Below are 25,972 nucleotides of genomic sequence, written 5' to 3'. Positions count from 1 at the left end.
TAAAACTCACCAAGATAAGGTATGGAAATAATTTGAGATGTGAATTTTGAAAACATGTGTTTGGGGATTGGATGTTATTCTCAGTGATGAAGCCATATGGCATATCTTTGTAGCACAAACTTTAGGAAAACAAACTGGTTTATGAACTTCAGATGGAAATGCTCATGAAATAATGTGTATAGATGGTCTCTATGCTGCTTTTCCTTAGCTGATTAAATGTAATCTAAATCAGGGCATGTTTGAAGTCATGCTTTGAATTTTATTTAAAAATACTTAATTTTTTCCCAGAAATTTCAAAGACCTTTTTTAACTTAAATAACATAACTTTTATTTTGAAAAGCGGGAGTTGTGCACAGGTATTCCGTTAAATGTATAAAAGATACAAAATTAGCTGAGAGGATTCAGTATGTATGTGAGTGAGTGAGTGTATAAGTATGTATATAATTTGTTACTTTAAGAATTAAAGATATATATGGGAAAAATGAATTTCTGAATTTACATCTCTGTCCAGTTGATGGCGGTAATACACAAAGTTTGTAAACTGCCAGCAAACGCTATAGAAGAAGAAGAAGGTCTACCCGTTGTCAAGCCTGTGTTATGAAATGTGAGGAAGAAAATGTTCAACGATAAATTTGTCTTGGATTGAGCGAGTTTCTTCAAAGAGAGAAGGTATAGTTGGTTTTCGACCATATACGTGTTCAACAAAGTAACAGGTAGATGCTGAACAACTTTTCCTAAAGCCGATTAATTAACCAGATGAAGTGCTGCTAGCCATCGTAGCTAAATTTAGCTAGTCTGCTAACTTTAACAGAGTTGATCCATAAACAACAGTTCCAGTTGTTTCCCTCCTCCCAGTAATATAAATGTGTTTTCAAGAGAAGAGTACACACTTTCTGCGGGGTTAGCAATTTCCGTGTCCGTAATTCTTTATGGTTTCTTAAACTTGGAAGGAATCATGATTGTAGTCCTTACCACACCTTGTTAAGGTAAAGTGGGTTTAAATTTTGGGGGGTATTAAACGGAATAAATTATTTTTGAGCTACTAAAGTTTTCAGGTAGTTTTTTTTCTGTTATAAATCTAGTTCCAGTGACATCAGTCTTTCTTTAACTTCTTTAACATTATTTAGGCTTAAATGTAAACACTATAATACGGCACTTGATCGTGTGTGAATCCAATGCTGCCTATCAAAATGTACGTACAGTATTTCTTCCACATTTGAAGGGCTTGCTACAGCTTTAGAAAGCTTTACTATAAGCAATTTATTGTAGCTATTTTAAAGAATGCTGGCCGATTTGCTAAAGTTTTAGTTTCGAAAACTACACTACCCTCTAAAAAAGAATGTTCTCCTTTTTTTTAATAAATGCTCACTATTTAAGTAAATATATATAAAATTCCCTTCTCACCCACCGCAGGTGGTTCTTATCCTCTGAGCTCGGGTCCTCTACCAGAGGCCTGGGAGCTTGAGGGTCCTGCAGTATCTTGGCTGTGCCAAGGACTGCACATTTCTGAACTGAGATGTCTGATGTTGTTCCTGGGATCTGTTGTAGCCACTGCTCCGGGGTTACTGCCCCGAGGGCCCCGATGACCACAGGCACCACTGTGGTCTTCACCTTCCAGGCCCTCTCCAGTTCCTCCCTGAGGCCCTGGTATTTCTCCAGTTTCTCGTGCTCCTTTTTCCTGATATTGCAAAAAAAAAAAAAAAAAAAAAAAAATATACACTGCTCAAAACAATAAAGGGAACACTCAAATAACACATCCTAGATCTGAATGAATGAAATGTTCTCATTGAATACTTTGTCCTGTTGTCTATTCCATTTGCACAACAGCAGGTGATATTGATTGTCAATCAGTGTTGCTTTCTAAGTGGACAATTTGATTTCACAGAAGTTTCACAGAGTTATATTGTGTTGTTTGAGTGTTCCCTTTATTTTTTGAGCAGTATATATATATATATAATATATATATATATATATATATATATATATATATATTATATATGAATTGGCTTCAGAACATTCAATAAAAGGAAGTAATAGTAAATAGTAGTAAAATAGTCAAATATAAGTTTTTTTGTTATGGCAACACAATATCACGCTAATGTAAAGATGTAAAGGTAACTGCTTGGATGTGAAATACTGTATTGAAATTGTTCATCCACTTATGCTCTCTCTGCTGCTAAAATATTTTTTAAATGTTTTTTCAAAGGCCATTAAGATGTTAAAGTAAAAAGTCACTGAGAAACATCAACTAAGTTGTCTTCATTTTGTCATGCAAATCTTTAAGAAACTTACAAAAATAGGGCTGTAGTGTTGTTTTGAAATTGTTTCATGACTGTTTTTTTTTTTTTTTTTTATCTATAAATTTTTCAAAATGCCTGACTTTCCTTTTTTCTCATCAGATCATGTCAGCAATCAAGGTCGCCCTACAGCACAGCCCAAAGGGTGGGAGGCATAAAACCTCTAAGGCGATGTCTGCAGAGGTGTCTCCAGACTCCAAGTGCCCCATCTGTTTGGACGTATTTCATAATATGTCTTACTTGGACCGCTGCCTCCATAAATTTTGCTTCCGCTGTATTCTGGAGTGGTCAAAGAACAAACCTGAGTGCCCACTGTGCAAGCAGCCATTTAGTTCAATCTATCACAGCATAAAATCAGATGAGGACTTTCAAAAATATGAACTGAAACAGCAGGTGGAAAATTCCTCATTTGGTTATTTCGAAGGGGTTCGGTTTCGATACCGAACGACACTCACTGGAGTTCATCGACAGATGAGAAGAACCTCTCCGCCTCCAGATAACGGAGTAATGTTTGAAGCTTCCTCAAATTTACCCCAGCAGAGACAGGATCGATACATTCGCCGCATGATGATGAGGCTGGCGGCTAAGAGGAGAGCTGAAAGTGAAGGCAGAGCCGTGAACAATGTCAGGGAGCAGGAGATGATCAACTTCAGAAGGGAGCTGTACAGAAGGGGAGTAAGGGTGAGGAATGTGAGAGACGGCGGGCGCTCCAGAGACACATCTGCTGAATTTTATAGAAGAAATCCTGCCTGCCTACACAGACTCGTCCCGTGGCTAAAAAGAGAACTGATGGTGCTATATGGGGCCCACGGCTCTTTGGTCAACATAGTTCAGCATATCATCATGTCACGCATTACACGCTACGATATGGAGGACGGGGCCATCCAGGAAGAGCTCAGACCTTTCCTGCAGGGTCGTACAGAACACTTTCTGCACGAATTCATCAATTTTGCAAAGTCCCCCTTCAATATGGAGGCCTACGACCAACATGCCATTTATGATTGCCCTGCACCCTCCTCCAATGAGCACAGCAGCTCCAACTCCTCAGTAATCGCCATTTCAGAGGATGAGGAAAACTCTGCAGAGATGGAACCTCCTGGGAACTCTGGATCTACTCTGAGTCAGTCTTTGTGGGACGATGAGACCCCTGGGCCTTCGTATTCAACAACAATGGAGCCCAGCAGGCAAGACCTTCAGACAGTCCTGGACTTGGATTCAGAAAGCAGCTCAGAAGACGAACAGCAAATGTTTGGTGCTTCTCTGCCACAAATTAGATCTTATAGCCAATCAGATGTTGCTCATGCTGATGGCACCAATGAAATCTATGCATCTTCTGACGGTGATGACTGTTTTATTGTGGGATATGTTAAGCCTACAACAGAAAGGACTCCAGAGCTGGTTCATCTGTCTTCTGACTCTGATGGTTCTTCTGTTGAGGAGAACCAAGAGGCTCCTCCTCAGCCTCAACACATTCGTTTCACCAGCTATAGTCCTGCAAATTCACACAGTAGTAATTCCAGTGAGGCTGGAGAAACTAAAAATAGCCATCATCAGTCCTCCTCTAAAGAAAGTCTTGGCTCAAACGCATACAATACTTCAACTGGTCGAAGAAAAGATAAAAAGTTTGACAGTAGGGAGAGATCTATTGAGGGACGTAAATCAAAGGAGAGAGACCACAAGAGAAAGAAGAGACACTCAAAGAGTAGAGGGTGCAAGTACTCTAGCAAAAGTCCAGTCATTTCTCAACGCACTCTCAGTTCTCATGCCCATGGTGGAAACTTCTCAAAAAGTGATGGAATGCATGCAAGGAGGGACAACGACCACAGCTACCAGTCTTACACCCATTACAGACGAGAGAGGAACGGTAACGTAACTCACTACACACAGAGACGATCCTACTATTACAGCAGCCACAAGTACTCGCGCTCTAAATCCAGGAGCCGCAGCAGGGACTCACCCCACCGACGAGACAGGAGGCGGTCTCGATCCAGAGCGTTTTCCAGCAGCTGCTCCTCTTCGCCGGAAAGGAAATCTCATCATGACAAGCCTGGCGGCAAAAGGAAATATAAAGCTAAACATTTGGCAGAACCATCCAAGAGCACCCAAAGTGGCCAAAGTGACTCCATGTCATTGACAAAACACAAGAAGAAAAGCAAAGAGAAGCACCATAAAAGATCCAAAGAGAGGTCAGGGAAGAGAAGCAGGAGTGGCAGCACAGAGGTCATCGGTGAGCGACACAAGCACCACCATAAGAAGAAGAAGAAGCACAAGAAGAAAAGTAAAAAAAGCAAGAGTTCCGAGCGCAAAGCAAAGTCCTCACCGAATGTCATTACAATTGAAAGCGACAATGAGTCTTTTGCCAATCACAGCATCACCCCTGTTAGTAGAACTACTGAAAATGCTTTGATCGATAATACTGCTGATGATGGAGAAAACCCTGCCACGGTGGACCAAGGTTCACAATCAAATTGATGGATTAAGTATTATGGAGCTTGCCACAAGTATTTTGCTTCAGAAGAGCCTTTAAACTATCAGGTGTTCAGTTATTTTGTTTTTATTGTTGCTATGTTTTTTCACAGTAAATTCCATGTATCACTGATGTTTGTCTGACAAAAAATGTATGTTCTACAATTCAAAACAGATTATCTTTAATGACATTTTGTATCAAAACTGTCTGGAATGCCCACCATGTAAAGTGTTATTAAATGATGTTTTACATGACAAGGCAAACGAGGTAGAGGGGTAAATATTTTTGAATTGTATATTTTACAAGCGCGAGATGTTATTTTGTTAAAATATTGAAAAATTGCTATGTGTAGAGGTATCTGTATATTCAGGGATTTTAAGCCTTTCTGTCATAATTATGGCACAGTTTTTTTTTAACTGCCAATCATTCAGTTGTTACCATTAAAATGGGACTTGGATTTCAAAAAGGACATTTTTTTTTATCAAGTTCAAGAATTAATTCAAATGGGTTACTGTGGATAATGTTTTACTGGTGATGTTTATATAATGAGCAGGTTATTTGTAGATGCATTATGCACTTACTATTTTTTATAGTAATTCTCCTGATTTATTTTTAAGTTGCAACAAATCTCAGGAGACTCCCAAAAGATTAACATATTGAAAACACAATACATTTGTCTGAAACAGGATAAACATACAACATGTGCCACACCTACTGGCACTTGATCTAAAAAGAGTAGATAAATAAACGTTTATATTTTTATTCTGAAAAAACTTTTTTCTACCCTTCTTAGAAATCTGTCAAGTCAGTTTAAGTAATCATTTTGAATTTGAATCTACCAGAGGTAGGAATATCTTCTTTGGAGATCTTCATCTATTCTAGCATAAGTTAGAAATCAAATCAAGTGATTTCATAATAGTAAAACAGTGCGTGTTTGTATCTTTACATACTTCTGCGGACAGAAGTGTATTAAAACAAGATTAGATATTACATGAAGTCCTCTTTTTTAACTTGGTCTCCCATCCAGAAGGGGGCAATCTAGTAACAATGATTTCTCTCAAAAATGGACAAGACCGACTCAGATTTCGCAGGCACTGAAGTTACGGCGACATCTAGTGGCTGGAATAATAATTAAAAAAGTTGGAAAGCAAATTTTTGGCTTTTATTTAAATTACTGTGATTCTTTTTTAAGACAATTGCTTGTTACGTACAAACGACATGACCTTTTAGAGGTCTTAAAGAAAAAAAAGTGGAGTTGAAACTTCATAAAATTGACACAATAAAAACCTTAAATTGATCAGTGAGCTCCTTTCTGCTTTTAAAGGTTGGTTGTTATTCAACTGTGAATCATCAGCCACTTGATAAATGTATGTATGATGCTTTTAATTTACCCTGGTGCATCCGGCAGTCCTTCATTTCATGTTCAACGATCTAATCGCCTATACATATGCCTACAAAAACCCATTAACACTTTATGTAAACAGATTTTATATGACAGACAGTTAGATTTAAGTTGCCGAGTTTCTGCGTTCATTTTCCAGACTCTTTTTCACTTCTCCTCTTTTTTAAACGATAAATAACCAAAGTTTGGCTTGTAAAGGAAAGAATTGACATTCTAAGAGTCGGAGGTGGTGTTTTGTTTTGGGGTTGTTTTTTTCGCAGTGCTTTTATTTTTCAAACCGCCGAGCAGGAAGAGAAATACTGGCGCTTCATAGTCCGGACGGAAGTTCATGGTGAAGCTTCTTCCTCTTGTTTTCACCAAAACCTCCTTCTACCTTTCACTTGCAAGAAGATAACTGTAATGGCGTCCTCCGTGCCCGTAAAGGTATTAACTGTTGTTTCGTGCTACATTGCGAGCATTGTTAGCTGAAGCCGAGCTCGCTGAAAGGAAGGGGACGAAAAGCCATATAATCTTAATTATATATATCAAACCTGGAAGTGAAGGAACAAGCATTGTCTTGACGTTAGCTTTGGAACCAGGCTGCTTCACAGAGTAACCTGACTTCAACACGTAGCTAAGCATATATCTGTGGGAACTCGTAGGCTTTATTTCTGGCAGTAAACTGGGTGATTTTCACCAGAATTTTAACCGTAGCTGAACACGTGGCTGCCTGTGCGCACCATGCTGTTTTGTTCCCCCAGCATCCTGACTGACGGGGATTTATGTCCTAGTCAAACTCTGCAACGAACAATGGATCAACCCTCCTTTAACTCCATGCCGACGGCCCACCTTTATAGTTTGTCTAGTGCCTAAATTGCAGCAATTCATAATTAACATTTTTAAAGCTGCGATTCAGACCCTTTTTTTGCCCCCACAAAGGGCATCAGGATAATCTTTGGAATCTATGTGGTCAACCCATATGAAACTCGCACAGAAATCAGACCTGCTTAAGTATCTATTCAGCCTCAGCATAATCCAGATGGGGTTGATGTTTAACTCTTTGTTACTATCCAGTCGACATTCAGATTTGGGGCCCAGAACATTAAGTAGAATGTGTAAATGTGCTGAACAGCAGGCCTTGATGGAAATGTCAGCAACTTGGATGATGCTAATTTGCATATGCAGGGTTTTTTGCAGATCAATGTTGAATCTAAAGTGTGGCCTTTATTGTATGATAAATGGGCTGATACAGGGTGTCCTACCTGGTTTTGTTTCTATAGGACCCATAGAACCCCAGAACCGCTTCAGCTGAGCATAAACCCCTTAGGCCAAGGTGGACATGTCTTGTATGTACATGGTGTGGTCACCATCCTCCTCTGACCTCAACCCTATTGAGAACCTTTGGAGTTTCCTCAAGCAGAAGATCTGAGGGTGGGATGCAGTTCATATCAAAACAGCAGCTCTGGGAATGTATTCTGACATCCTGCAAAGAAATGCAAACAGAAACTTCCCACAAACTCGCAAGTTCAATGGATGCAAGAATTGTACAATTGATATCAAAGAAGGGGTCCTATGTTAACATGTAACTCAGTCTGTTAAGATGTTTTTAATTGAAATAGCTTTTGAATTTAATACATGTGACCACTTAATGCTGCACATTCAAAAAATAACCGTTTACAGTTTTTTATAACCCATAAAATGTTTAGAAAATCTGCTGTGCATAATAATTTGGAACAGTACATTTTGGGTTTTTATTTTTGAAAAAAATACTGTCCTCATGGGGAAATTTGTTCTGTAAAATTTGATTTATACTGTAATAGTTTATGACTTGAAAATTATACTGACCATCATTTGCATAGACAATTTAAGAAAATCTGAGAAAATATCATTTGCATAATAATTTGGAACACGGTGGAGTTTTAATTTCACAGTTGGGATGGAGCCAGTGGTCCTAGCAGAAAAGTGCAAGACAAAGTAGTTGTCAAACTAAGCGTGTATCACTCTGTCAATCATAGTGGTGGTTGCATTGCTGCCTCTGAGCTGTGTTATCTTTTTCACCACAAATATGCATTGGCAGGTGGAGTTCTTTGTTTCTTTATGCAAAGTATATTAAAGCGCAAAGACAAACCATTACACCTGGATGCAACCACCAAAATGAACTCAAAATGCAGCTCATATCTTTGTCCATCTGAACCATTTTACTTTGTTTTCTTTTTAGATAGGAATCATTGGTGGGTCAGGTCTTGACGATCCAGATATTCTTGAAGGAAGAACAGAGCGTTATGTTGACACACCATATGGAAAGGCAAGTTGTTTATTCCAAAGCACACTCTTTGGTGTAAAGAGTAAGCCTTTTATGTGTCCTGTTTTGACTTCATGCTTTATTTTGAACGATTTTTCTGTTTTGCTTGTACAGCCCTCAGATGCTTTGATACTGGGAAAGATTAAAAATGTGGAATGTGTGCTCCTTGCAAGGTGAGCTCTCCTGTGCTGACAGTATGCCTTGGGAAAAGGGCCAGTGTTGGCTATTGTGTGCACATGTATAAAATGAAATTGTGATTTTTGCCGAACGTAGACATGGGAGACAACACACCATAATGCCGTCGAATGTTAACTACCAGGCCAATATCTGGGCTCTCAGAGAAGAGGGCTGCACTCATCTGGTGGTAACCACGGCTTGTGGCTCCCTGAGGGAAGAGATTCAGCCTGGTGACATCGTCATCATAGATCAGTTCATTGACAGGTCAGTGATGTGTGCCATGAATGTGGTTTGATCAGGTGCTTACCAGTATGAAGTCATTGAAAGACTGTAAAAAGTTTCAGTTTCAAAACAACTAAACTTTCCTGGCGGTTAATGTTTATTTTAACCTCCTGGGGGAAACTTTCAGCGCCCATAGGGTTCTATGGTTGAATGGACCATAGACTCGCCCACCTGTTGCTTCTGACAGCTGTGTAAAAGAACCCTTTAAGACTTTCTCTCTTGCATTCTGTTGTCACAATGTGGAAATTCATGTCACTATTGTAAATGTTGGGAAAATGCTTCAGGCATTGTCACGATAAAAACATATTGCAACACACCTGTTATTCATTTGAAGTAACAGGTGTTATTTCAAATGGAAAAACAAAAATGTATACATTAAAATAGAGTTTTATCAAGATTTCTTCCAATAAGAAGAAAAATCTTACATAAAAAACACAGCTGCGCTTGGAGTAAAGAGCATTTCTAACTATATTTTAATGAGTTTTGCCCAATTGCCAACTTGTTTCAAGCCCAATTTTCATTTTAGAAATATTAAGCCATTACGTGCAATGTACTTCAAACTTCCATAAAATATCAACACTTCACTTGTGTAATGTTCATTCTTGTCATCTTACACCTATAAAAATTGTGTCTAATTTTTGTGGCGTGCACATTAATAACCGTTACCAGTTAAACGTCAGCATTGATGTTACCATTATCATTGTTGGCACCAGTAGCTGAAGTCACTAAGAATGTCTTCTGTAAATAATGAGGATAAATAATAACTAGGTACACAGACTGGCTACCTCAGCAGATGGCCTGACCAAGCAACTAGGTGAGATGAGCTTGTTCCACAAGTCACTTTATAAAGAGAAAAAAAGCAAACCTATATAATGTTCAGAGCAATAAGAATATTAGCTTATTTATAATATAAAACAACAATAAAAAAGTTTTGGGTATCAAATGTAATAGTCAATATGTTAAATGATTTATGCCAAATTTGGGATAATTGGTTTATATATTTTAATATTTTTTTCTAAACCAACTCATTCTTTTCAAGCACTGCTTTCACACACAAATATGACATGAAGTATAACAAATGAAGTGTGACTAACTAACCGGCTGTACTTGTTTATGAATGAACCCTTTTGACTTGACATCAGCTGATGTTTTGTTTAGAGACTCGGATCACGATAGAGTAGAATCTGTTAACTTTCAAAGTGTTCGGATATCCGTGTCAGGAAGGAAGAATGATTTTTTTCATGTTTGGTGTGATATGAGAAAAAGCAGTCTTTTCCTTCTGCCCTGTATTGTGGGAGGGAAAAAAACTGACGACTTTTCCAGATTAATTTTTGTAGTAGTTTGCTGAAGTGAAAGTAAAAAGTTAAAGAAATTGAAAGTGTGATATTTCAGCAAAGACACTACTAAAATAATATTCTTAACTTTTGGGACAGAGATACTATATATTCTTTGCGTTTTGTTTTTTTTCCATGAGTCTACATTCATTCAGTGAGATTTTGTTCTTGCACGAGAATTTCTGCTGTCAGTTCACATTGAGTGTTTATACACAATAAGTTGATTAGTAATTTGCCAAACCTGTTTAACGTCTACTTGGTCTTTGTGTTTGGTTTGGCAGTTAGTTAAAAGGAGGGTGAAATGTCCGTGTTTGTTGAACGTCTACGACAGGGGTGTCAAACTCATTTTCATTTTGGGCCGCATCAAAAATCTGAATGTTCTCGATGTGAGTTTTTCTGATTTTATGCAGTCCCGGTATTAACATTTTTGCTTTTAGGAAGGACTCTGAGGTTTTTTAGAAAACATTAATAACAAAACGTGATTAAAAGAAAAACAGTATACCCAGGCATTTATTGCTTCTCTTCTTCAGATGTTTTGTCTTACATGTTCAGATTGCTGCGACTGATGGTTAAAATAAAGATCTTTGCCTTGTGGGTAAGAATTCCTTCCTCAGCTGTTTCTCCCCTTGAGGCGAACGCTCCGCTATTCTTTTTTTTTTTTTTTCCATACATTGAAAAGACAGCCAGTTTAAATAAGAGCATTCCATCTCCATTGTGCATTTTCCGAGTTCCTATTTGAATCACGACCATTGTGACCCGTGAGTTGGCACAAGGCAAGTCAAGCAGATCTTAATGACCTGCTCTCCAACATTTCAGCCTGTTGTTTTGTTATGTGTTTTGCAGAACCAGATGAACTATCCTCATCATGACTTATTCATCCAAAATGAGGAAGTCGAACACTGGGACTTGTTCAGACTTGTCCGACTGCATGTGATTGCATCGTTTTAGCTCAGCCCATCTCGTTAACTCATCATGCAGAAGCTGAACATTTAATGAACAGATGCCTTTGTCTGTTTGTACCAACGACCCGTGTTCCTTTAAATCTAAATCTCAACCTTGTCTTTGTTTACATTCTCTCTTTGCAGGTGACAGCCACAGATCTTTGCGGTCGATTAAATAGCTTACGTTCAGCTCCAAACTGGCTGGGCAGCATTTTTAGAAAATTAAATATACTCGTTGTACATGTTTAACGGCTGCTGTCTCACAGGAATAAAAAGAAGTTTCAGATAAGCACAACATGTCTTCATTCCCTCATTTCAAAGTACGATGCACTTACTGTTAAGGGACATTTGGTAAATGTCTTCTCACAATTTTATTTTGAAGCCAGCCTGTGTCTGGTATTTTCTGAATATACCTCAGATTTTTACTTCTTATTAACACCATGCATGGTACCATCTTAATCAGACAAGTTGAAAAGTAATTGTAGTTCCAGTGACATAAGTTTACATACATAAATTGGCATAACATTTTAAATTTGAGCTTGTGCTTATTTATTTTGAAGTGTTTATTTCCCAGGTGAGATGGTCATTCAAAAAACAAGTTTGAGTAAAAAATAAGAAGTAGGTGCAGAAGTTTGATGTTTCTTTAATCCACGCTGAGTCAAAGTCAGTGTACACATACATGCCCCTCAACATGACACTGCCTCTACCATGCTTACCAGTACTGCAGTGTTCTTGAGTTCGAAAGCCACACATTGACTTCTCCAAAAATAAATGGCAAACATTAGTGGGATGCATTCATATATTTTAGCGTATGAGTGTAATTTTGACCTGGTGTGGATTAATTAGAAACCACAATGAATTAAAATATATGTAACCAATTCTTAATTTTGACTCCATTTTTATCTCGTGTAATTATTGTATTCTGCAAAGAGAATGGTTCAAATAAGTCATCACAATCCCTAAAAAAAATTCTTTACATTCAAACTCATACATGTAAATTACCACCTTTTTTTTTTAATGCTTGTCTTGTATTGCTAATTCCTTGTGGTTGTATCAGGAATATATGAAATATTTGGTTAATGTGCAATGCGAAAACTACACTCTAAATACAAACGAACTGCAAGGCCAAGAATAACTCGTTTTTCTTGATACAATCGGGCATTGTTCTTGGCTCATGCTCTGTCCCATGTAAATCGTTGCTTTTGACGGTAAACTTCTCATAGCTTGCACAAAGTATTGAAAGGCTGACATTAATCATCCAGTGCCATGGTTATGACAGACGAGGCCAGGGCATCAGAGGTGTTCATACTTTGGATGTCTTAAGATAATTATGCTACGACTCTATGATCTCTGAGAAAACACAAGAAAGCAAGAGGAAGGCACATTCAGTCAGTCCTACTGTAGACCTTTCATTTCGTATTCTTTTCTTGAGGTATCAAACCCATAAAAAAGACTGCCAAATAAAAATCTGAACGTGTTTTTATGCTTGTTATGTAAGACGTGAGGAGAACAAAATGTATTCTTCCTTCACCTTCACTGACCCCATGGCTCATGGAATTCATGACAAAGAACCAAGCTGGAAGGCTTCAGGGAACCACAGAAGGCCTGATGTTCTCGGCTTGCTGGAAGAAGTCAATAGGTTATTTGTGTGCTTGCCACCGTTTGTCTGCATTTCGAGCTCATTGGAAACGGGATGAAGCTCCGGCTGACTCAGCTCACTGACAAAAGGACACTTGGGTTTTTTGTTTTTTTTAAACTGCTGCTTTTCTGCGCTACACTTTTATTGTCCTGGATAGATGAGAAAAGCAGTGTATCAGTGTTATAACAGACTGTACAAGTGTACAGTGTAGAAACCACTTAATGCACATTGTTGTTGATGTGTGGTTCTCAATGAGTTTATCAACTTTGCAAATTTGATTTGTGCAAAAATACATATAGCAAAAAGCTGATTGTACTGGATTAAATATTAGCTTCTTAAGTAGACACCATGCTGTTTGCTCTCTGCAGTAAACCCAAAGAAAAGCAACATTCATTTTGGAAAATTAAGCACCTGATTATTTGTAATGTTGTCGGAATATTATCACGGTGACCTTCCCCAACATTATCACATGCATTCCTGATATGCTATTCAGATTACTATTCAAATTGACAATTATTTTTAAGAGATCTTTTGTTCTAATGTCAGATGTTCCACTTTGATGTGGTTGATCTTGATTTTGGCATAAATTTGCAACAGCATTTGTAAATTGGTGTGAGTCTCTCCTCTCTAGGACGACCAAGAGGCCTCAGACGCTGTATGACGGGCAGCCCACCAGCCCACCGGGGGTCTGTCACATCCCCATGGCTGAGCCTTTTTGCAACAAAACCAGAGAGGTGAGTTGGTTTAAAAAAATATAAAATATGATGTGCTGGTCACCCAACACTGCAGTGTGATTCTGGGGCCAGGCTAAAATAAAAGATCTTGACTGAAGCAGAAAATACATTTTTTTTAAAAAGAATTAGGTGTGAGTGTTTGTGTGTGTGGGTGCATGGTTGTTCATCGTACATTTGTGATGGACTATTGACCTCTCCATGGATAGTGTACTCTTCCTCTCCATAAGGATAAGCAGGTATATCTCAAGGATTGCTGAATACTTATCATTATAAATATTAGCCACACCAGCAGGGGGCAATACCAGACAGAAACGGCTGTTACTTATGAGCTGTTCTCCTTTCTAGAGGTCAATAATGCTTCATACACAGCCAATTTTCTTAGGTGCTCTGTTATCTGTAACAGGTTCTGGTGGAGGTGGCGCGTAGTTTGGGTGTCAAGTGCCACGTGCGAGGGACCATGCTGACCATTGAAGGACCCCGCTTCTCCTCGCGGGCAGAGAGCCTGATGTTCAGACAGTGGGGCGCTGACGTTATCAACATGACCACCGTGCCGGAGGTGGTCCTCGCCAAAGAGGCCGGCCTGTGCTATGCCAGCATCGCAATGGCGACAGACTACGACTGTTGGAAGGAACACGAAGAGGCAGTGAGTAGCAAGACAAACCGTTGTTCTCACTAATTTGGTTTTCTCTCGAAGTGATTCAGGCTCCAGCGCCCGGCTGACATGTCCTGCTGGAAGAATTAGTTGAGTCAGACCTGAAACTGCTGAGTACTGTTCCATTGCTAAATTGAATAAGAGGAAGACATTGATCATTCAGTATTTCTGGATAGTTGTGTTGGTGACGACTAACTCATGGAAACTAAAAATAGAACAAGGATCTAATTTTATTCATTTTTTTTAAATTTTTGTTGTACTGTCATAACCAACTTTACTCTAAACATCAAAGCAGCTATCAGTAAAAATGGAAATGTATAACTTGCAGATGAATATCATTTTGACCTATTTGTGAAGTCTTGAATTTTCTCAATGATGCACAGAGAGATGTTCACTTTTATTTCCTTTAAAAATTTCTCACACATCTTTTTAAACATGCAGTGTTTGCGGGGCGAGCTTTAAAAATGTAGTGTTACTGGCCCATTTAACATATTAAGCACTTGTGGTTGTGGTTGTCACACCTTTTTTAATGTCCACGAAGGTTTGACACAGCACTTGTAAAATAAACATAAATTTGCAAAAACTTACTCTATTAACTTCCACACTATATCTGCTAGAATTGTTTCCAAACTGCTGAATCCTTCTGTCTTGTAAGCAAGGCAACATTGTGGTAGTCTTCTTTCATGCAAATGAATGGCAGAGTGCAGCAACATGTGGAGGAGGGGCTGTTTCTCTGAGATCACATTAAACGTTATTTTTTCCAAACTTGCTCACAACTTGCTCTACTGTAGTTGCAGTATCTAACAAAGAAAAAAAGAGAGAGAAAGAGAACGAAAGAAAGAAAAAAAACAAGTGAGATGACACGCTTTATGTGGTTAGTCTTTGTCACTACTTGCCAGTGGTAATAAGGAAACTAACCTGAAATATTACATACAGCTGTTCACTGTTCAGCACATTTTTTCTGATAACTCGGCGTCAGTCAAAAGATTTACTTGGACTTGTTTCTACCATGTGTGTAATAAAGCAATTATTCTACAATTATATCCCTGTGTCCCATGATAGCTATTGCATTTAAGGATGGGATATGATTTTACAACAAGTGAAGATGATAATCATTAACTGGATGCTCACGTCTGATGTTCTGCTTACGGTTCTTTTTGTTATCAGAGAAAGTTTATATTGCTCAAAGTGTTTCCTTGTGTAATGTGTTGCCAAAACGTTGCAGCCTTGCACAGTTTGGATCACATTTTCAATTTTTATTATCTCAGAAGTCTCTCCCTCTCTGCCCCAAGTGATCCACAGTTATTGCCTGCGGCTTCGAATAGCTTCCGAGTGTCTGACTGTGGCAGCCACTCGACATAAACCAATTGATAGTGGCTATGTGTGTGCACATGTGTTTGTGTGTGGGCGAATTTTGGCGTATTTGTCAGTGATCCAGCTTCACTTCCGAGTTCCTGCAGCTGACCTCTTCCCCCTCCTGTTGCAAAACACTCGCCACATCCTTCCGCTCCCCTCTCCCCCCCCTTTAACTCCGGCCTGGCCTGCTGCTACCTCTTGGCCTCTCCCTATTTACTCCCCTCCCTCCTCACGCCACACACCCCCCCGCAGCTTGGCCTGCCAGCCTCCGGTGGAAGCCCTGCCAGAGGAGGTTGAGTCACAGTGAGTCATGACTTCATGCTATCAGAAACCACAAATACAAACATATTCATTAAGCATGCCATGAAAACAGAGGAAGGCTACAGGAGGTAAAAACCGGACGGATGTACCAGAATGCCTAAATGTAATTTATACTTTATGGCATTTTCAGGATATGTCTGATATGACCCGTGGATATGTAAAATATATTTTACTTAAAATGTTCGTGAAATAAAACAGGGTTTTTGTGCAGTCTCGAACAGTATGGAGAAGTATTTTAGACATTTAAAATGTAAAAGAAAAATACTAATATCAAAACAAATATTTTAAAAGCAAACATGTTTAAATTGTATAATTGGCTTTCTTAGACATTTCCAAGTCTGGTTAATGAAATGGCTAATTTCATCAACCAGAGCATTCTTTGTGATTTGATATTTTCTAAGACGCATACAAAATTCTATTTAACAGAGTTGCATAAATTAGACACATTGTGGCCAAATTGAAGACTTCACTTGATGATGTGCTTAAGTGACTTGTTCATTAGCCCAGATATCAAAGGTGATTTTGTTGTATGATTCTTTCCAAAAACATTTAAAGTGATTTATTGATGTACTAGAATTTATAAACGTCCCATCATAAATATATCTTGTAACAGCAACAACTAGTATTTTATTTCCACAAGACAGAATTTTCCTGTTGTTTTCATAACACTCTCAAAGCTAAATGAATGGTGATCAAATATCATTTATATCAAAGAGGGGAAAAAAACATTACTGGAAGAAAACCATATTAAGTCATGCACAAACAATGCAGGAAGTAAAACAGAGATGTGAAATCAGATAAAACCAAATAGAGCATTTTGCATGATATGCAAAACTGTCTGGCTAATAGCAGACGCTGCACATTGCTCTGACCACACTGTCCAAACAGTGAAACGTGGTAGAGGAAGTATCATGCTTTAGGGAAGATTTTCTTCAGCAGGAACAGGGAAGGTGGTCAGAGTTGAACAGAAGGTGGATGGAACTAAAAACAGAGGAATCTTGGAACAAAAAGGACAGTGACTGTAAACATGCAGCCTCCAGTGGGATGGTTTAGATCAAAATGAGTCCTGGAATGTGTTAAAATGGCCCAGTCAAAATCCAGACCTGACTTAAACTGAGCTTAAGCATTTTGGAAGGTGATACATGGTACAGTCAGTATTCTGATTCACATTTTAGGCTTCAAAATTCTAATAAAATGCAAAGTTTATATTCATATTCATTTGTGTGTGTTAAATAACAAAATGATTTTTCAGATTTATTTATTTATTTTCTGAAATTCAAATGGTTAGACTTTACTTTTAGCTTTTCTTTAAAATTGGGACTAGAGAGAAAAATGAAATAGAGAACGGGCTCACAGCACTTCCTCCAGACCTTATTTGGAGTTTTGACACAGGCATTCAAACACGTAACAAACCAAAAGTGAAAAGAAAAGCATTGATCATTTTGTTTGGAATGCAGAAGATCAGTTACATTTGGAGGAAGAGAAATGTTCATTGCTGTGACACTGCCGCCGTTCTTCCTGTTTTGCAGGTCTGTGTTGATAATGTCCTGAAGACGATGAAGGAGAACGCAAACAAAGCCAGCAGCATATTGTTGACTGCAATACCGCAGATCAGCCAGATGGACTGGACTCAAACCACCAAAAACGTAAAAGTAAGATTCCAACAAAATGTCATTAACATCTGGCGACAGCGTCTGCTTTTGATTTCTGGGGTCATTCTTAAAATTGTCCCCACTGCCGTTTGTTGTTTATTTTCACTGACCAAACCACCAAAGATATCAGTGCACAATCCCCATAAATATCTGTCTGTAAGACTCCCCTTTGTTTCACCTTAAAATAAAGACTTTATGATGTTATATGTTAGTTACATTTTATAGAAGTAATTACAAGTACAGCAACAAAAAATGCATCTTAAAAACCAGAGGCTATGCATGTTTTTTTTTTTTTTTTACAATAGAAACATTCCTTCCATGCATTTTGAGCAAGTTTTCTGAAATTCCAAGAGTAATTCAAAACATGGGTAGAATAAGTGTTTAAATGGCAACAAGTATTTTTGTCTTTTTACTTTTAACAGATTCAGTTGCATTTAAAATAACAGGATGTTTATAGTAGGAATTTTAAAATTCCACAAATAGCTTTTATTTCCATAAATGTAAATGCACCGAGAAAATCGTATCCTGTATTCAAAACATCAAGGAACAAAGTCATGAAACATGTTACCACTCTACAGAACGTGAGGAAGTCATTCCGCTATTAAACTGAAACGGCTTCAGTGTGTAGTTTGTGAGTCACCAAAGAACTTCAAATTTAGGTCAAAAGTAATTTTCGAATGTCACAAATATGTTTTTTCTTCTTGCTAAAAGTAATATGAATGTTTTCAGCTTCCCGATTAGAACCTGTTAATCTGTGGGAGCAAAAAATGAGGCTGATACGTGGACCCATGATGCTGCTCGCTTTCTGGTGTGTTTGGGTTCTCTGTCCTGCTGGAGCAATCAATCCTGGGACATTCCCTCTTCTGCATGAATCAACATCAAGTTAAACTGACCCACATTTCATCGTGTGCGACCCAGCGCCCGACGCTTTAATTAGAAACATTCTTTATTGTGGCTTCAAAAGACATAGCTGTCTTCTAATTGTTACAGTACTCACAAGTAACTAGAGCTATGGTCGCCGCAGAGCTCATTCTCAGAAGAATGTTTGCCATTCCAGTTATGCTTTGATTGATTCCGATGGTATTTTTGCATTTTCTTCCCATTTTTCTTGTTACCATTTTGAGGCAATTGACCTCATTTTAGTTGGCCTATAATTTTCACTACCTGTATATACTTTTACTTTTCCATTCAACTTTTTAATCAGTGCCTGGAACAGATTTTCAGGGGACTGTGTGATAACCAGCACATACAATATATCCTTAAATAGGGGCCACCTGTTTGAAACTTATCTACTGGCTGATTGAACTCCATGTTGCAGGTTTTTTAATCTTGTGTTAGCGAACGATTCAGTCACACAGAATCAGCAGCATGCGTGTCATGATTGTCAGATATGTTGTATTTCTATTTTATTGTCTGCTATTTGTCAGATAAAATGATCATTTCGAACAGTTCTCGTGAGACGTTAGAAATCCATTATGGTGAACGTGATAGTATTTTCCTCATTCATCGCATTTCGACGTATGAAAAAACTCAGATGCTCCCAAGCAATCGCTCAACGTCTTCCACATCGCCAAATCTAGAATAACGTGTGAAATGAAAGGATAACCACTTTCTTCTTTTTCTCACAGTCTATGGCGCAGTCTTCAGTAATGCTACCGAAGCATTGAGTGGGCGTAGAAGACAAGAAGTAGAAAAGAGGAAAAAAAAAAAAAAAAAACAGACACCACGTGCACGTATCCCAGCACAGACGGCGGACCCTGACTGTCTGTGGATTCATTATCGGTGAATCACAAGAAAAGTGCCTCACAGGAATAATGCACCTCTGTTTGTTTAGCTGGAGTCTCATTAGGTCAGCTCCTCAATTTCAATGTGCAATTCAAAGTACTTCTTCAAAACTGAGTCACAGCTCACTTCTTTTCACCTTTTAGTAACTGCATTTGAAAAGTCTTGAAATTATACTTGATATGTTGCAGACTTATATTTTTAGTATTTTATAAATCTTTACACTTTCTATATGTCCCGACTTTCAACTGTCCGTCTTAGTTCCAGTTCCTATAGATCAAAGGATGAGCTGCAAGTCCAGCATATACGTATCAAAGTCCTTACCGCAATATTCTAAATGCCCACATAATTCTTAGTATTTGGAATGATTTTCTGGTTCTAGAAATTACATTTTCTGATCTTTACTGTTATCCTCAGCTCTTACTTTGTGTATAATTGGCAGTAGGGGTTGTACCCATATTTGTAACCATGATATAAATGATAAATGATATACAAGTTCATTTATTGAACTTGTATATTTATTCCAATTATTTCAGTAGATGTAAGCCGCACAATTTATTTTCTATCTTTGCGATCTTTGGCCCTGAATTTTCATTGTACTACATGCTGCACAGTATGTCTGAGTCACTTACATTTTCTTTTTTTTAGGCTGAACTGTAATTCATCATGCATGAGAAAATATCTGAATAAATTATAAATCAAAACTTTGAGGTCTTTGCTCAGTTTCTTAAGAAAAAAGGAAAATTTGAATCATTTTTAGTAGATTTGATTACTTTGATCCAGTGTATGCTATAAATAAGGATTTTCCACTCATTTCTTTTGACTTATGAGCTAAACTGAAACGATTCAACAGATTAGTGCTGTAAAACTTAGTTGAATGGCACCTATTAACTTAGTCAACTGATTTATTTGTTCTAAAATTGGACTATTTTGGCTTTCGAAATCGAAAAACTGCAAATGTAATTTAGTCACTTTTTGTATTTTTAAAACAGACATTATTTTTTTCTCTAACAGAAAATCTTATGATAGATAAATTTCTTTTTCCTTTGTATTAACAATTTGGACACCCAGGTAGGCATGATCACGAGAACAACTGCACTGACTTCTTTTCCAGGCCGATTCAGATTTTTGACTTTCCCTGAATTCTGACCTGCCGATTCTGATTCTGCCTATTCTGTTTCCGTCATCCATAATGCTTGAAAGGGGAACATGCTGCTAGTTCGGGCAACTGTTTTGACTATGACTGGCAATTCAGAAATTACAAGACCACTTTATAGGTTTGGCTCTTGTCCAGGGCATTATTGCTAAGAGGAAACATTTCAGGTGTTATTCACCTGCACGTACAAAAGTAATTAGGAGGCATAGTGTGTATGTTCCAGATGTTTTAATTGCACTACAGTGTTCAAAACTCCCCAGTGTAATGAATGTCATTAAATCATTTCTTTATTTTATTTGAGTGGAAAGACAATAATTCACCATTATGACAACCTGAAGCCTGCTTACTTTCGCTTTCCGCATTTTGAACTCACATGGGCTATCCCCATAACTTTTTAAAACTAAAGTGCGAATAATTATACAAGGAGATAACATCTCAGTGTATCGGTTTCATAATAGTGCATAAAACAAGTATGTGCAACAAGTTGTGGCTTCTGAATTAGCTTTGAGTGCTTTAAAGAAATTCTTCATTAAAGAAAAGTTTGAGCAAAATATTCAATTTCAGAAGAACAGTAAAAAAAAAAAAAACATTGTATGAACATTTATAAAACTTTTTTTAAAATAAAATTTATAATCTTAAACCGATTTATAAAAGTAGACCAGTAAAAGTCCTTCTTTACCCAAATATATTATAAGCATCTCGTTAAATAATAAACAAATGAATATAAATTAGGGCCCTTTCGGGCCTTGTCCACGGTTCTTAATCAGAACCAATTGAATTAAATAACATTTCATATGAAGACAGACATAGTTATAGAGTCTCCAGGAGAGCAACAACTTCCGTGTGGCAGTTCTCTTTGGCCAAATCAATCGGGAGCCGGTGGTCCTTGTCCCGGGCCTGCGGGTCGGCCCCGAATTCCAGCAGAAGCCGCACCGTGTCCAGGAAGCCCGTTCGGGCCGCGTCGTGCAGCGGGGTGGCCCCGGTGCTTCTGTCCGCAACGTTCGGATCCGCTCCGTGATTCAGTAAGAGCCGAACCGCCGCCGAGCTGCCCATCATCACCACCTTCAGGAAAACGGAACGTTTTGGAATGAATGCGTTGATGTGATACTAAAGGCCTGCAACACTGAATGAAACGCGCAAACACAAAAACCCGGTTCCTCGCCAGTTATTTACTGCTCAGTAGACACATGCGGGGGAATAGAATGATCTGTGCGTTTATTCATCGAACGAACTAAATCCCCATTTGATCAGTTTTCATTTATTTCTCGCTATTACACAGACAAAAAGAGAGAGACCTGCTGTTGGTCTACCGACCGACCAGTGACCTGTGATAACGCTGCAGACGCGTCTCTGTGCCAAACCGGTTTAATGTTAAAGTAACCCAAAAAACTTGAACAGTTCATCGCAAACGAAAACCATGTTCTCAATAATTACACACCGCAAAATTTAATTTGCGACATGTCTGCTAAACAAAAAAACAACAACAAAAAAAAACTTTAAATGACAGAAATTAAATACTCACACGAAATTAATTATTGTTCTTAATTTAATTAATTATTTATTGGCACTCTTTAATTTGCATTAAAAACAGTTTCCACATAAGTGCAGTTGGAAGTGAGTTATCCCGCATCGACCGTGTTTTCTCGGTTGCATGCTGTTTGTTTTAAACGTCTGGTTTGGTATTAGAACAAGTGTTTTCCCACAGTGAGTTGCACGCGGGGCCCCGTGGCCCTTCACAATAAATCGGACGGTCAACATCATAGCAGAAAACTCAGTGAGTTAGCCCTTTAAAGTGTTTGAAACTGGGACGAAGTATCGTCCCAGTCTGCTCTAGAAACAAGATGAATATAGATATTCATCTAATTATTGAAATTATTGGCAGTCGGCATACATACTATAAAAAGCATAAGATGTATATTCCATTCATCGATTGGTTGGTTGATTGACGGCTGGTAAATAGCCTACTCGACCGTTTTTTTATTTTTTTTTTTTTTTTACAGTCCAACCACATTCTTAAGAGTGAAACATATATGTGTGTATAGCCTATATATATATATGGATCTGTTTTTGTTTTGGTCTTTCACTGACCTGTATTGCTCTTCGTCCAAACTGATTCAGCCCGTTAACCGGGGCCCCTCGCCGCAGCAGAGCCTCCACCGCTGCCGTGTCTCCCTCCGCCGCGGCTGTCGTCAGTTCATCCTCCAAGGTCATTTTCAGCGACGATATCCGCCACTGTCCTCCCCTGACGGCGATGCCTATTTGAGGAACAGCCCGCACTCAAAAACTCGCCCGAGCTCCTTCTACTGGCGCCGATATGCTTTAAAAATTCAAAATATGAGTGCTCTAGGATTCAATCCGAGATCGTCTCTGTCTTCGCTTTTGCGTGTTCTTCACTCCGCCCCAACAACATCTGGGTTCGGTCAAAACAAACTGCGCTCGTCCACCGGCTGTCGGACGGTGTGTGTCCGGGCTTGTCTTGTATTTAATGAATGGGGAGCGTCGTCATCTGCGTGGCGTCATCGTCTGCTGATGGGCTGTCGCGGTGGTGCGCATGCGCGTGAATATGAAACTCATTCCTGCTCAGTGACACTACAGCGTTGGATTTTGAACCCGTTGTAGTTGTCGCCAGAAGAATAAAACAAAGTCACAAAAATCGAAATAGAGTTGGATAAGAATAATAATAATTAAAAAAAAACTTAATAATGAAGAATAAAATCCTTCAAATGTGCATTATTGCATAAACACCAGACTGAAACAAAAGTACGGTAAAAACTCATAAAAAAGATCATTAAAATTAAGAAAGGAAAAAGTAATTAACCCAACTCGTTAGCTTGAAACTCAAGCTAACGAGGCAAGGCAAGAGATAGTAGAAATGAAAGCAAGTTGCGGTGCAGAAGAATGCGCAGTAAGCACTGACATTTATCCAGCTGTTCTCCTAAAATGAAAACTAAGTTGGTGGAGGGATATTAAGTGTGAAGACATCAACCTTCAAAGCTTCACAAGCTTTAGAATCACAATGGTAATCATACATTACCAGGGTACATTCCAAGTCCACATATTGGTGGCGTTATAAGCATAATATTTTTTGCAGAAAATCTTTACCAAAGTTGAAAAAAAAAATCGTAAATGGGTTTATTGTTTTTTTGTAAGATTTTATGCAGACTAAAGCATCCACATAGTTGTTCTGGTTTAATGTTATTGCATTAACATGCAGTAGATTGTTATGATATCACTGACCACAATGTGGTGACATGTATGAGAAAAGTTAGAATGCACTTTTTTTTAGAATTCCACAGTTCATTTATTAGAATTTACAAATGAAATATTATTTTCTTGTGATAAACGTAAAATAAGAAATTATATACAAGTGTAATTTCTATATATTTACATATAAGTTTTTGTGTAGAAGTGTTATACTGCAAAAACGTTACCTTATCAGAAAGATTTGCTGAGTTGTTACTGATTAGATTTGTTACAGTCATTTTCATTTCTTCCTACTTTTCTCTTGGACTTAGAGTTGGGAGAAGTATTTGCTCCCCTTGCAGATTTACTCTTCAGTTGTTTTTAATGCCCTACTTAAGTCCTGCAGACCATCAAGCTATATTTTTTTTTATCAAACAAAAATAACATAAGTAAATTCAAGATTTAATTTTTAAACTGCTTTTGCTGGTAGCACCATCCTCAGTGGCAACAATGGCCCTCAAGAGTTTGAAATAATCAGCAAAAACATTTTTACATCTCTTTGGAGGAACTTTAGGCCCCTTTTCTTTGCAGAGTTGTTTTGTTTTGTTTGTGCCACACTACAATATTTTTGAGCCAATTTAACTTCTGTATCAGGTTTACGCCCTGGATTTGACTGAGTCACTGCAAAGCTTTCTTACTGACTTGTTTGCTTGCTTTGGATCGTTGTCCTGTTTGTGTGTAACCCATCTGGGATTGAATTTAAGGTCACAAAGTAATAGCCAGACATTCTTCTTCAGCTACTGAGCAGTATTTACGGTTTCCAGCAGCTATGCCAAAAGGTCCCACATTACAGAAGAGGCTCCACACCATCACACTAGTATCTTTATGTTTGACTGCATGTATGGTGAATAAAAGTCTCTGGTGTCATTAAGATGTTTTTGGCCAATGTGGGAAAGGGATTTGAGTTAATTATGGCATTTACTTTGACCTTTTGGAGGTTTTGCTGAGTCTGTTTTTGTATTAGTGAATCATAAACACTGATCATAACTGAGACAATTCAGGCCTGCACTGCTTAGCTGTTCATTTAGGTTCTTTTATGACCTCGTGGGTCAGTCATTGGACGGTTAGAGTAACAAGTGCATCCATGTGTGGTTACACTGTTTCTTTATTTGTGAGTAATGTCTCTCACTGTAATTCATCCCTTTGTATGACTTGTAACCATTTCCTGCATAATAGATGTCAGGGATTTTTTTTTTTTTTTTTGTTACACTGGTTCTATTATAATGATTTCCACATGTCACATAATTGTCAGTATTGACATTTGTGTACTTTTTGTACTTTCATGCAGCTTTCTCAGGGTTGTCTCCTGAATGTGGTGACAGAAACAGATCAGATTAGATTCCTTGAAAAAGATCTGCTTTGTTATTGTGCATCTCTTTTGGAAGACATAATCTGAACGTGAATCCTGACTGCAGACATGCACAAAATATCTGATGTGGTTAAGAGATAGAAAAGCATGCTGGAACACAGTGGATTCTTCAACAAAGTAGCTCAATATTCCTGATTTCTTTTTTTTTTTCATTCTCTTTTTAAATAAAGAGAATGAGATTTTAAAAGTATTTAAATAACATAAAGTTTGAGACTAGGTTTTATAGTTAATTACGGTGGATAGTGGTTAAATCCCTTTTTCTAATGTTTTCATAAATTATAACCTACAAACCTAAAAAGCCATTTAAAGAGGTGACACCAGACAGATCCTCCCTGAATCAATAGTGACTCAGACACACAGCTGTATGCACATAAAGAAACACACTGCAGCCCTCTGTTTTGGGTTGATTACTGTCTGAGCAACATGCAGAGACTTGCTTTACATATGTTGGTAACAGGAGTTGTGGAAATTTTCTCTTTTTCTTTCCAAAGCTGAAGGGCTTGCTAACTCATATCTGAGCCAGATGAAAACACTAACAAAGCAGCGAAGTCTGGGACCAAATGAACAGTAGGCCTACTCTAGGATAGAAAACGTTTTTCTTTTCCTATCCTATAGTGTGTACACACAAACTGGGTTGACCGGTATGATGAGTCATTGGGCCAGTTTGGCTTGTTTAACATACAAAGATAGACTGTTGGTAATTATAGTGCAAATAAATGTCCTGTTTGCTTATACCCATTTGGAAAAGACTACTTTGACTCGAAACATTAAGTAAAACAAACAATAAAAAGAATACAATTCTTTCAGTTCTTGCAGTTTTCATATTTTTTGAAAAACAATAAACAAAAAACTAACCATGAAATGTGAAAGTTTTTGTCTAAAAAAGT

At 38.1% G+C, this 25,972-nt stretch overlaps 3 protein-coding genes across 4 annotated transcripts; 2 read left to right on the top strand and 1 right to left on the bottom strand.

Moving 5' to 3' along the window:
• The first annotated feature begins 17 nt into the window (after window positions 1–17).
• toporsa (topoisomerase I binding, arginine/serine-rich a) lies at window positions 18–6,087 on the top strand. 2 transcript variants are annotated; one of them, XM_055041438.1, is made up of 2 exons: window positions 18–669; window positions 2,400–6,087. In XM_055041438.1, exon 2 carries the CDS (start codon window positions 2,403–2,405, stop codon window positions 4,767–4,769), a length of 2,367 nt encoding a protein of 788 aa, XP_054897413.1. In that variant the 5' UTR covers window positions 18–669; window positions 2,400–2,402; the 3' UTR covers window positions 4,770–6,087. The 2 variants fall into 2 exon arrangements, with proteins under 2 accessions (XP_054897413.1, XP_054897415.1); XM_055041440.1 differs by lacking the exon at window positions 18–669 and adding an exon at window positions 1,572–1,647.
• A 397-nt stretch (window positions 6,088–6,484) lies between these two features.
• On the top strand, window positions 6,485–20,021 carry mtap (methylthioadenosine phosphorylase). The gene is made up of 8 exons (XM_055041516.1): window positions 6,485–6,589; window positions 8,364–8,450; window positions 8,562–8,620; window positions 8,721–8,888; window positions 13,452–13,554; window positions 13,958–14,197; window positions 17,413–17,535; window positions 19,164–20,021. The coding sequence occupies exons 1-8, from the start codon at window positions 6,566–6,568 to the stop codon at window positions 19,200–19,202; spliced, it is 843 nt and encodes a 280-aa protein (XP_054897491.1). The 5' UTR covers window positions 6,485–6,565; the 3' UTR covers window positions 19,203–20,021.
• A 717-nt stretch (window positions 20,022–20,738) lies between these two features.
• On the bottom strand, window positions 20,739–22,969 carry cdkn2a/b (cyclin-dependent kinase inhibitor 2A/B (p15, inhibits CDK4)). The gene is made up of 2 exons (XM_055041188.1): window positions 22,562–22,969; window positions 20,739–21,535 (listed from the first exon to the last, which is right to left on the bottom strand). The coding sequence occupies exons 1-2, from the start codon at window positions 22,682–22,684 to the stop codon at window positions 21,284–21,286; spliced, it is 375 nt and encodes a 124-aa protein (XP_054897163.1). The 5' UTR covers window positions 22,685–22,969; the 3' UTR covers window positions 20,739–21,283.
• Between the last annotated feature and the right edge of the window lie 3,003 nt (window positions 22,970–25,972).

Source organism: Poeciliopsis prolifica, unplaced genomic scaffold (genome assembly GCF_027474105.1).
Source record: "Poeciliopsis prolifica strain line A6 unplaced genomic scaffold, Auburn_PproV2 SCAFFOLD016, whole genome shotgun sequence".
Taxonomy (NCBI): domain Eukaryota; kingdom Metazoa; phylum Chordata; class Actinopteri; order Cyprinodontiformes; family Poeciliidae; genus Poeciliopsis; species Poeciliopsis prolifica.
This window is presented reverse-complemented; position numbering and strand designations above follow the sequence as displayed.

What these genes read in the sequence shown, in the direction of transcription:
- toporsa (XM_055041438.1), top strand. Translation starts at nt 2,403, where the DNA reads ATGTCAGCAATCAAGGTCGCCCTACAGCACAGCCCAAAGGGTGGGAGG.
- mtap (XM_055041516.1), top strand. Translation starts at nt 6,566, where the DNA reads ATGGCGTCCTCCGTGCCCGTAAAG. An exon ending in CGTCCTCCGTGCCCGTAAAG is followed by an intron (nt 6,590 to 8,363) that starts GTATTAACTGTT and finishes TTTTCTTTTTAG; the next exon opens with ATAGGAATCATTGGTGGGTC. An exon ending in ATAGATCAGTTCATTGACAG is followed by an intron (nt 8,889 to 13,451) that starts GTCAGTGATGTG and finishes TCTCCTCTCTAG; the next exon opens with GACGACCAAGAGGCCTCAGA.
- cdkn2a/b (XM_055041188.1), bottom strand. Translation starts at nt 22,684, where the DNA reads ATGACCTTGGAGGATGAACTGACGACAGCCGCGGCGGAGGGAGACACG. An exon ending in TTGGACGAAGAGCAATACAG is followed by an intron (nt 21,536 to 22,561) that starts GTCAGTGAAAGA and finishes GTTTTCCTGAAG; the next exon opens with GTGGTGATGATGGGCAGCTC.